The following is a 12548-nucleotide window of genomic DNA, read 5'->3' on the forward strand; positions in this document are numbered from 1 at the left end:
CAGGAGGAGTTTAATGTTAGGAGCACATTAATGAGTAAGGTCCATGAAAAGTACCAAAATTTTTAAAAAGTTCTTTTAACTGAGTGTTCATTTATAATAAGATAAATGAATTAGTGACACAAACAGAGATAAATAGTTTAGATCTAATTGCCCTTGCTGTGACATAGGCCAGGATTTTCCAATGGCCAAATATTCATTTCTGCAGTGTAGATGGGAATTCTGTGTTCAGACCTTGTGGAATTCTCAACGTAACCAAACCGTAGAGAGGAGAGAGGTTTGAAAAAGACATGAGGGGCAATTTTTGTCAACAGTGGTTTGTGTATGGAATGAACTTCCAGAGGAAGTGGTGGATGTGGATACAGTTACATTTAAAAGACATTTAGATAAGTATGTGAAAAAGGAATATTTGGAAGGATGTGGGCCAAGTACAGGCAGGTGGGGCTAGTTTAGTTTGGGATTATGGTCTGCCTGGGGAGGCAATGGCCTCGTGATATTATCGCTAGAATGTTAATCCAGAGACGCAGATAACTTTTTTGGGGATCCGGGTTCGAATCCCACCATAGCAGATGGTAAAATTTGAATTCAATAAATACCTGGAATTAAGAATATAATGATGACCACAAATCCGTTGTTGATTGTCAGGAAAAACCCATCTGGTTCCCTAACATCCTTACGGGAAGGAAACTGCTATCCTTAACTGGTCTGGTCTGGCCTACATGTGACTGCAGACCCACAGCAATGTGGTTGACTCTTAACTGCCCTCTGGGCAATTAGGGATAGGCAATAATTGCTCCCTAGCCATCGACACCCTAATCTCTTGAATGAATACGGGGGGGGGGGGAGAAAAATAATAAAAATAGACTGGTTGGAACAAAAGGTCTGTTTCCATGCTGTATGACCATATGTTTATGACTCTCTAATTTAAATGGACAGAATTTGGAGGGTTATTCTGCAGTTAAGTAAATATTTACTCAGGAAAAGGACTTCTGAAAACCTGGTCTGACTCCTGGGTACTATTAAACTAATCCCCTAACTTAACACAAATCCTCTTGAAGTACATCTCCCCCAGACCCCTATACCTCAGATCCTGACCTAACATTCTCCGCTTGTCCCAGAACCTGACCTGCAACACTAGGACCTGATGTCCCCTATCCATCCTGACTTAATACTAAACACTGTACCACTTATCTGGCACTTTAACCTCACATTTGCATTCTTACAGGAGCTTTCAAAGTGGCTGTTTGTGATGCTGAATATTTAACTCTCAAAATATGGCAACGGACTGTTGTGAAAAAGAAGTGATGTATGTCTGTGCCCACCCACAAGCAGACACACAAAGTCCAGGGGACTGATGGCCCAGTCACATTTGCCTAATTCTCTCTCTCTCTCTCTCTCTCTCTCGAGAGTGTTTTAAATTTCTCTCCCTTCTAAAATCTGTTATTTCCTTCTTTTTCTAATTATTAATTCCCATGTCTCATCCTCTAAGGGACTAACACTTGCTTTTCTTCGTAGATTTTTTAAAAATCAAACCTGTTCAGAGATGGTATGACACTTCCATGGAGCAGGTGGGTCTTGAACCCAGGCTTCCTGGCCCAGAGTAAGGACACTACGAATAAATATGCTGTTTGTTTTTCAATTTCTTGCATGCTTGCTCAATTTGTTTTCCTTGTGTATTATTTTTTGAATCACCTGCTTACTTCTAAAGTTTTCCCCAATCTTTTGACCAACAACTAATCCTCGTACCACATGCTTTTTCATTCAATTTGATACTATCCTTAACTTACCTAGTTAACCACAAATGGTTCATCCACTTGCTAACGCTGGATTCACAACACAGTGAAATTACAACATTCGATAACCCTCAAAATTGCCCAATTGTTCATAATAAGACTTTAACAATAACAGGTAAAGACACCAACTTTATAATTTCAACAGAAATTAACAATTTATTAATACTGGAACTTTAATATGACCAAACTAAACACCAAGTTAATATAATTAAGATCTAATTTAAACATGGTCGTTTTTGTACGCCCCACTCTGACAGTCAGAGACAGTTAAGTGTTAAGTTAAAAAGAAATTAAGTTTTATAATTTGCCGTTTTGCTAACCGTTTCAATGATGAATGCCAGATCTTTAAGGAATCCTTGAACAACATATGCCTGTACAGGCATATGAGATTTTATATCTCATGAATTCTGAGGTTACTGGTTAATGCAAATAGCTTCCAGCAAGTTCTGAGTGATACTTGCTTATGTCTTGTATATTGGGATTCTTTTCTCAGGTCATTCAACAATTCTTTTAATGGATTAAGACTAGTGATAATACAATTTAAAAGTACAGCTTTTCAGTCCAGCAGTTTACAAGTACACAGCCTTCTGCGCAAAAGACCCATCAACTTATTGTTTTGTCTGTTTCAATATTCTCTGTGGTTGGCTGTCCACCACTGGCCTCCTCTTGATTGACTAATGCAACATTCAGTCAACTGAAATCCTTGAGCGTATCCCATTCGAGTTCTGCAGTGTTCTTAAAACAATAATTAACCTTTCCAGGCCAGTCCCCATTTGCAAATATGAGTGTATGTTCTCTTTTACAAACAAGCTGATGTTGCAAACCAAAAATGAGGGAAATAAGAAAAACTGTGGTCTCAACATAGTTACCATGAGTGTGTTTTAAGATATTGATTCCAAACCTAAGATTCGCACTTTCATACTGTGACATTCATCATATTATGATCATCCCTGCTTAGAGGATTCATCACTGAGCTTACTAATCCTGTTTCATTCAACATTACTAGATATTAAATAGCCTGTTCCATGGATGACCATTCAACATTTTGCTCTAAAAAACCATCGCAAGTACATTCTAAGAACTTGTCCTTAAAAATACTTTGGCAGTTTTAGACTGTTACTTTTTTTAAATTAAAAAAACTTCACAAAATAACAAAAATGGGAGTGAAGTTTATTCATGTGGCACTGGAATATGTAGCCCTTGTTGATTTCCTGAGCATAGGTGGCACCGAGGACTGCTGCCAGTACAGGCTGTGCAGCTTTCTTCAGTGATATCCATGGGGAATGCAGCTTGCTAAACAACCTGCTGCACTACTTCCCCTGAGGAATTGAAGTAGTCAGAGTAAACGCAGCACAGTAGGATGCTTTTTGACCAGCACAAGTAAATGGGAACAAATGTCATCTCCTGGTCCTATAAATTAATACATTTACAGATAGTAAGTTTGTCCAAGTGGAATTGTACCCTTCCTTCTGCTGCCGTCTAACCCAGAATTGAAACAATATTGGAAAATTAACTTGAAATCAGTGACTGTGGTAATGCTTTTACAAAAAAAAGAATGTTTTCGGAGTTTTAAATGTTCAAACACAAAATAACTTCCTTTCAAAACTATCCATGTTGTGTCAATGAATACTCATTCTGGCTTTGTCTGTTTTTAAGTTATAAATTTAGATATTTTCAATATACCAATACAAGAAAAAAGTCTTGAAATGCTTATTATGTGACAGCTGTACCTAACCACCCCACTCTCAACCACCACCACTGCTTCCAACCAATCAGTGAGCAACTGACCAAAGGCAGCATCCAGAGTTGTGCTTAATGGCTGAACAGTTGCTTGCACTCTTCTCAATGTTTAATCTTAGAGTGGTTAAGTAAACCCCATGTTAAATCATTTGTGTTCAGCCTTGTTATAAATTGATGTGAGAAGGTGTAAGACAGAATTATGTAATATGAACCAGGTGATAATCTGATAACTCCTAAAATACAAAGTTTCAAGGAACTTTTTATTGCTTTCAACTATATTTGGTAGTGACTGTTCATTTTTCCAAGTATTGCAAGTGAAAGATTTGTTAGTTTAGTCTGACTGGTGTAGAGCAGAATTAATTTGTTATCCTTAATTAATTTATTGTCCTTCATTCAAAAGACAGCAATTTTGGAAATGGGCTTTTTTTAAATTAGTTGTAAAAGACAAATACATAATAGAGGGCTTTAATTGTGTAGCCAGATAATTACTAGGGATGAAGATTTTCAGGCACTTAGCAGATGGTGGTTTTAATTGACAGTATTTTAATGTCCTTCTCAGCATATTCTTTAGCATATTGTTGTGAAGGCACGTTAGACTTTTTAAACTTTGATGTTGCTCTAGTCTTGGGAAAAGTAAATGCAAAATTTTGGTAGATGAAGTGTAACTTCAGTATCTTCTATTCAGGAGCTATTATCTGAGTAAACCTGTGTATAACTTTCATATGTTGTTTTAAGAATGGAAGCAGCTCTGATGTCAAGATCACTGACCATGTTCATGCATCTGAAGATAAGGTACTGTAATTTTTAAAACTTTTTTATTGTCATGTCATATAATACGAAAACACCTGATTTTATTGCAAGTTAAGAATTTATTTTCCATAGCCATGTAATTCTACATATGTAATCACTTGGTGTACTATATCTGCATAATAATAAGTGATTCCACTGTTACAAACATGTTATTGTGACTGAGTGACAGCAGTTAATAGAGCGGTTCAATAGAACATTTTTTTAAATTTCAGACTCTTCGTTTGTTATGGAAAAGAGACATCACAACTAAAAAGGTACCAAATTACTTGTGGATATTACCAAGTTAAAGTCACTTCAATTTTATGCAAACCTGATATTGCTAATGCTAACATCTTATGAACAAATATCATACCCTCCTTTGATTGCAGTAGTAAGCAAAACGTATCAAATTTTTAAATAAAAACCGAAAGAACTGCAGATGCTGTAAATCAGGAACAAAAACAAAGTTGCTGGAAAAACTCAGCAGGCCTGGCAGCATCTGGAAAGAAAAAAATCAGAAGGGTCACTAGACCTGAAATGTTAACTCTGATTTTTTTTTTCTTCACAGATGCTGCCAGACCTGCTGAGCTTTTCCAGCAACTTTGTTTTTGCGTCAAATTTTTGTTTTGAGCTTCCATGAAGCTGAGCGTACTTATGTTTGGAAATGTTTCCAGATAAATTCTCTTGCTATTTGATAAGCAAGACACCTTTTCTTTTACAGCATGATGTTATAGCACAGACCTGGAGAGATGGTCCATATCTTTTTATTGTCTCAATCAAATCTCTTGGTGAAAGAATTGAAAGCAAGTGGAATTTAACAGGTGAATTTCAATTCACATACATACATACATTATTTAAAAAGAGAATTGATTGACTTTTAAATAAAAGTCTCTAACTTCATGTGTTTATGTAGACTTGATCATAGCTGTACATTGTAGGAACACCATACAACAGCAAAGAATTGTCATGCTGTCTCTCCCTGTTCCCCTCCACCCCAGCACCCCCCCCCCCCGACTAGTCCCAATCCATTCTTCACAATATAAATTTAACTGCTTTCCCAGTTATTGATATAACTATTTATTCACTTTTTATTTGTATTAGGTTATATTCTTTATCTGAATAAAAGACCCATCAACCAGGTTTCTTTAAGTCACAAATTGATTTACTTTTGTGAAAAAAACAGGACTTGTTCAACAAAAACGCAATACTGCTATGAAACCAATTGAGCTAACCAGCCCTAAAGTTAAAACCAATATGTAACTGTCATGTTTTTGACTTTTAAGAGCCATAAATTTACCAATAAAGTCATCTTTAAAACAAATTAATAGACACAAAGGAGTGTAAAACCACTATTCAGGAAGATCATGGCTGATCTAGTTGGGGTCTCAACTCTACTTTCCTGTCTACCCCACCTTAACTCTTGATGCTCTTGACTGTTCAAAATTTACTTAACTCAGTCTTGTATAAATTCAATGACACAGCCATCTCTGCTTTCTGAGGATAAAAATCTCTCTGACTGATGTCCCTCTGAGAAAACATCTATCCATATCTCAGTCTTAAAAACAGAATCTCTTATTCTTCAACTATGCCCCTTACTTCTCGTCTCTCTTACAAAGGGCTACACCTTTTCAAAGTTTACTGTCTATTTTCCTCAACATCTTGCATTTCACTGCGGTCATCTCTCACTCTTGTAAAACCTCGTAGGTAGAGGCTCAATGTGTTCAACCATACTTCATAAGATCTGCTCTTCATCCCACGAATGAGTCAGGGGAATGTTCTGTGAATGGCTCCCACTGCAACCCCTTATTCTTGTATGGGATGTGGACGTTGTAGGCAAGGTTGGCATTTATTGCCCATTCATAATTGAACTTCAGCTGAGTGGCTTGCTAGGCCATTAAGAGGCAGCCACATTGCTGAGGGTCTGGAGTCACATGTAGGTCAGACTAGCTAAAGATGGCAGATTTCTTTCCCTAGAGAACAACTGAGACCCGGTGCAGCCGTATCCTTTTCTCAAATAAGGAAACACAAGTTGTTTGTAGTACTCCAGATGTAGTTTCAACAAAGTCCTGTATTATTGCAGGATATTTTCCCTACTCTTCTATTCCATTCTCCTTGCAGTCAATGCCAGAATTCCATTTGTCTGCTCAATCACTTGCTGCGTTTTGTGATTGACATGGCACCTGAATATATTAATTAGGAACTGGTATAGGCTATTCACCCCCTCAAACCTGCTGCACTATCCAATAAGATCATGGCTGATCTGATGACTCCACATTTCCACAAATAATGTTCAAGGACTCTACTTCCCTGACACTTTTTGAGGAAGAGAATCCCAACGATACACAAATGGTACTTCTCTGAGAGAAAAATTATCCTCCTCTCTCTCTTAAATGGGCAACTCCTTATGTTTAAACAATTACCCCCAAGGCAGCATGGTGGCATTGGTTAGCACTGCTGCTTCACAGTGCCAGGGCCCCAGGTTCAATTCCAGCCTCCGGTGACTCTGTGTGGAATTTGCACATTCTCCCCCTGTCTGCATGGGTTTCCTGGCACGGTCCAAAGATGTGCAGGTTTGGTGGATCGACCGTGCTAAATTGCCTCTACTATCCAAGGATGTGCAGGCTAGGTGAGTTAGCCATGGCAAATGCAGGGTTACAGGGATAGGGCAGGGGGCTGGGTGGGATGCTGTACGGAGGGTTCATGAGGACTCAATGGGATTCTATGATTCTGAATTCACCATGAAGAAACGTCTTTACCATCTCCATCCTGTCAAGACCCCTCTGGGGTTACTCTTCTAAGCTCCAACAGGTACAAAAGTAAAATTAACAGTGCCAGAAGATTGTACTGCTGCTCTCTCGTTAGAGAGAGATGATTGGTAGTGAGTTTAACCTAAGGGTCACTTTCCTCTCCTCCTTTGGCTGTTCCGCGAATCCCTACAGTGTGGAAGCAGGCCATTCAGCCCATCGAATCCACACCGACCCATTGAAGAACATCCCCCTACCCTATCCCTGTAACCCTGCATTTTCCATGGCTAATCCACATAGCCTGGACACTATCGGCAATTTAACATGGCCAGTCTGCCTAACCTGCACATCTTTGGACTGTCGGAGGAAACCCACATAGATGTGGGGAGAATATGCAAACTTCACACAGTTGCCCGAGGGTGCAATGAACCTGGGCCCCTGACGCTGTGAGGCAGCAGTGCTAACCACTGAGACACCATGCCGCCCTCGAGGATGACCTTTCATTTGGGGTGTGGTGAGAGTTCTGGAGTGGCTGAATAGCCCATGCCTGGGACGGGGTTGAGAAGGAATGAGGTAGGGACCTTCATGGTAACATCAGCTGGTGCAGGAATTGAGTCCACATTGTTGGCTTCACTCTGCATCACAAACCAGCCAACTGAGTTAACTGAACCCCCACCACATAAAAGCTTAGCATAATACAACCTGCCCACTCGGATATTAGTCCGGTGAACCTTCTCTGAACTACTTCCAGTGCATTTGTATGCTCCTTTTAAATAAGGAGACCAGCACTATTCACAGTGTAGATATAGTCTCACTAGTGCCCTATTTAATGGAAGCGTAGCCTCCTACTTTTGTGTTTAATCCCCCTAACGATAAACATTGTTCTATTCGCCCACTAGGGCACCCAAATTTTTCGGTATCTCCAAGTTCCTCAATCTCTATCCATTAAAATAATATGCTGCTTTTCAGTTTTTCCTGCCAAAGTGGACAAGATCGTATTTTTCCACATTATATTTCATTTCAAATTTTTGTCCACTCAACTTATCTATATCCCTTTACAGATATTGTACCTCCTTTGACAATTTCCTATCTTGCTGTCATCATCAAATTTAGCTACCATACATTAAGTCCTCACAACCAGTTCATTGATATTTATTATACATCGTTGAGGATCTATCACTGATTACATTAATTATGAATTTGAAAAAGCCCCATTTATCGTGACCCTCTGCTTCCTGTTAGACAATTAATCTTTTTGCTAACGTGTTGCCTGTTCCACCATGAGTGGTTATTTTGTGTAGTAACCTTTGATGTGGCACTTCACCAAATGCCTTTTGGAAATCCAAGTAAACCACATCCACAGGTTCCCCTTTATCCTTTTTGCTTTTAGTTTCCTCAGAAACTTTTTACTAAATTAGCTGAATATAATTTATTTTTCACAAAGCCATGTTGACTCTACCCGATGAAATTAAGATTTTTTTCCAAGTATCCAGCTATAACTTCCTTCATCGATTCTTGCAATTTCACTCACAAATGTATATCTATTAGATGCATAGATTGCATAAGGCATTTTTTTTTTTTCAGCCATTGATTCCTGTAACAAAATAGCTTCCAACAGTGCAGCATAAGCATTCTGATCCAATGCTGTCCCATTACTGTAGAAACTACACTTAAACTATTGACATACAGTTCTTTGAGATGTCCTGAGAAAATAAAAGTTGCTTTATAAACACCAATTTTTTTTAAAAACATGAATCAGTTTCTTGGCTGAGAGCAGATGTTGATGTGCCCTGTTGGTTACCACACTCAAGCCAAGACAATGCTAATAATAGAATATCACTTTTTGGCTGAAACTTTTAGATTGTTGTTTTCTATTTGAGAAGCTAGCTGATCATTAAATCATTTCAACAAAGTTAACTGAGTTACCTGCGGCATGCTAAATTGAAATCAGAGTTGCGACTGGAATATTCATGATGAATTAAATGGTCTCCTGTGCAGTAGTTTCAATGATCTAGTTCTGAAATGTGATGTTTTGTTTAGAAAAGAATTTTAGCCAGAAGTTAGACTTCATTAGTTTCAAGTAATCTTACTCATTCGGAATTTCATAATCATTTGAAGTATCTTTGCAGTGCGAGTGTTAATGCAAGGTTCCCATGGATATATCTCAGCAACTGAATTTCCACTTATGGTTGTAAGTATTGCATATCTATTCTCAGTTTAGAATAACTACACCTGGTTTTTTTGGTTTAATACAAGTAAGCAGTAACCAATCTGTAAAGGGTGTTCCAATCCCTTGTGAATCCAGCTGTGTTATTTATTTGCCACACAACCTAAACTTATAGTGCGGTAAGAACCTGTGGAATCGTTCAGTATGATCCTGTCTGTTCCCCATCCCCCTTGATTCCTCAATAGACTGAAGTTTATCTGTCCCAGCCTTAAATAAATTCAACAATAAACATCCTAAAATCCTATGGGATAGAGAATTCACAAGATTTACCCCTTTCATTAAAGAAAGATCTCCTTAGTGCAGCCCTAAATGATCATGTCCTTACCCTGAGATAATGGGTATTTTAAATTCCCCTGTCAGTGGGAACAAATTGTGTCTACAGTGTGAAACTGCTCCAGAATCTTTGTTTCAGTGAGGTCACCGCTGATTCTTCTGAAGTCTAGAGATTATATGTCCAAATCAGACAGTTTCTCATCGTAGGCCAACTGTTTCATCCCAGGGATTAATCTGGTGAATCTTCACACCTACTGCCTTCAATGCAGATTTTTTTTCTCTTAAATACAGAGACTAAATCTGTGCACAGGTTTCCAGGGTGTTCTTACTAAATCCACATACAACTGTAGAAAGACTTATTCCTGTGCTCCAGTCCCCTTGCAGCAGTGACCAACGTGCTGTGGCCTTCTTAATTGCATTCTGTACCAGCATGATCATTTCTTTGTGATCCTTGCATGAGCACACCCAAGTCTGTTATATTAACATATACACGTTTGATTCCTTTTAAAAATTATTTGATTTTTTATACCCATGACCTAGACTGGAGATGGTGAATTAGCTTACCCCCCCACATAATTACTCTGTCTGTCTGGCGTCTTGTTGTCCACACGCTTAACCTGTCTTTGCAGCCTGCCTGCATCCTCACAGCTCACATTTCCACCCAGCTTTGTACCTTCATCAAACTAGAATACTCTGTCTTTCTCTAAATCACTGATGCAGAAATTAAATGTTTGAGCCCACAAGACTCAGCTCATTATGGCTTGCCAACTCTCATCCTCATCTTTTAGTTTTCTGTTATGGACCAGACCAGACTCCATCAAAATATTTCAAGGAGATGGCTTAGACCCTAACTTTTGCCTAAAGGCAAATGTAAGGTGCGGTGTTCCAGAGATAATTTGATTGGTTCATGACTAGGCTTTAAGCAAAACTCACTTTATTCTTACACCACAGTTAAAATACAAACAAAAAAGAAGAATTTGCATAACATTAACTCTATTGAAATGCTTCATAAAATAGTATTATTTAACTATTAGTCATCAACTGTTTCTATAAAGCAGTGTTTTATTAACGCACTCTCTTGGCAAATGCAATTGAGCAAAAAAGCTTTTCACATGAGCTATCTCCAATCCAGGAGAAAGAAAACAATCTAGCAGCAGAGGGAGAATTCAAGCTTTTTTGCTGCAGCACCGAGAGAGAGAGAGAGAGAGAGAGAGAGCTGTATTTTATCACATTCAACTCCAAAAACACCAGCTTCCACTGAAAGCAAAACTGAAACGCTGGGTCTGTGTGTACCTGACTGCACCCACTCAAGCCTTTTCAGTAATTTAAAAGAAACACACATGGAGCTCAAAGCTGTTTACCTTCTGAAGCAGACATTCCAGCAGCACTGGCAACACCTCTCTGCAAGAGACAAGACAGAACAAAATTCCTCTTCAAGTCTCAGTATTGTCATATTTCTGACCAAACAGCTGGGTCCTGTCAGACATTTTTGGTGTGGGGAGGGGTTGTTGCTAAATTCTCTGTGTAATCTGTTGTTGAAGATATAAATATTGTTGTTGTTTTGGTCATCTGCACTGACATTAAATACTGTTTCAAATTTTGTGTGTTTGTTCTTCTTGCAGTTTTATATGGTGATGTGCATCCTATACATAATTTATGGCATCCTGTGGTTGTTCTGGTCTGCATGTTACTGGAAAGACCTATTGAGAATCCAGTTCTGGATAGCTGGAGTTATTTTTCTTGGGATGTTGGAAAAAGCTGTTTTCTATGCAGAATACCAGAATACTAATACTCGTGGGATATCTGGTATGTTTAATTCCTGCTCGGCTCAATCAATAAGAGTGACGTTGATTAATATATTATATATGACGCACAGATTCAAGCATTTAACATCTTTTCTAGACATGAAGTAATTTGGCAATACATTATCTATATTGGTTCTGATTTTTAAACAGGATAAAAGTCATTACATTAGCTTGCAATAGGCACACACAACATCTAAAGTACATCTTTGTTCATAATCAGTTTGAAAGTAACACATTCAAAGATAGTAAGAACTGCCAATACTGGAGTCAGAGATAACAGTGTGGAGCTGGAAGAGCCCAGCAGTCCAAGGAGCATCAGAAGAGCAGCAAAGTTGATGTTTCAGGTCAGGAGTCTTCTTCAGAAAGTAACACACGTCTTCATATCGTTTTCTTATTCACGAACTTGACTAGGTCATAGTATTGGGCTGGAGAGCAATTTGAATTAAATGGCACATGAGGTTGGTTAGAACTGCTATCTTTGCAGATAATTTGAGTGCATCTGTCAATATAGATGGAATATGCTAAAATTCACTCCAATTGTGTTCTCCACCCCACCCCCACATGAAAACTGATACAGTTGCATTTGTGGAGCTCATGGTCTTTTAGTGCTATTAGCTGTGTCCTGTTTCATCAATGTGTGTGCAAAATGATGAGATGTGAGTAAATACTGGCTGATAGATCTTCATTTTGCAAGGAAAGTTGAAAATGATTTTAAATATTTAAGCTGAAGTAAATGAAATGCCAGCTTTTTCTGGAAATCAAAGGAAGACATTTTACATAAAACTAATTCAGTGCACTTCAAATACAATAAAAGGTCCATTGAGGAACTGATGTAAGAATACCAGGTCACTCTTAAAACATGGGCACCTTAAGCAGAGCTGCTTAATCAGATTGTCACAATATGCTCATTCTTTATTTTCTTCGTATTGAAATTTAATTTGCTTTCTGTGATGTCTCTAAATGGTGAAGTCCATCACGAAAGTATTTTAAAGTCACAAACAAAAACACATTTCTGGTGTAACTCTGCAGCATCTGGAGAGGAAGCAGAGTTAACGTTTTGAGATCATGTGCCTTCTTTACAACTGGACTCAACGTTAACTCTCTATCAGAGATAGTAGGAACTGCAGATGCTGGAAAATCTGAGATAACCAGGTGTAGAGCTGGATGAACACAGCAGGCC

The 12548-nt window shown here is 38.4% G+C and overlaps 1 protein-coding gene across 2 annotated transcripts in view; it reads left to right on the forward strand.

Annotated features, from left to right (window-relative positions):
- The window catches only part of tmem87b (transmembrane protein 87B), a 55364-nt gene that overhangs the window by 19615 nt on the left and 23201 nt on the right, over positions 1-12548 (forward strand). For both annotated transcript variants that reach the window (XR_007262084.1, XM_048596784.1), the window contains exons 6-10: positions 4266-4322; positions 4553-4594; positions 5041-5140; positions 9193-9254; positions 11186-11369. Coding sequence is in view for 1 of the 2 variants with exons in the window: in XM_048596784.1 (XP_048452741.1) it covers positions 4266-4322; positions 4553-4594; positions 5041-5140; positions 9193-9254; positions 11186-11369 (445 nt within the window). In the remaining variant the exon portion in view is untranslated. The remainder of the gene's footprint in view (positions 1-4265; positions 4323-4552; positions 4595-5040; positions 5141-9192; positions 9255-11185; positions 11370-12548) is intronic.

The sequence above is a fragment of the Rhincodon typus genome, chromosome 5, assembly GCF_021869965.1.
Source record: "Rhincodon typus isolate 14 chromosome 5, sRhiTyp1.1, whole genome shotgun sequence".
Lineage (NCBI taxonomy): Eukaryota > Metazoa > Chordata > Chondrichthyes > Orectolobiformes > Rhincodontidae > Rhincodon > Rhincodon typus.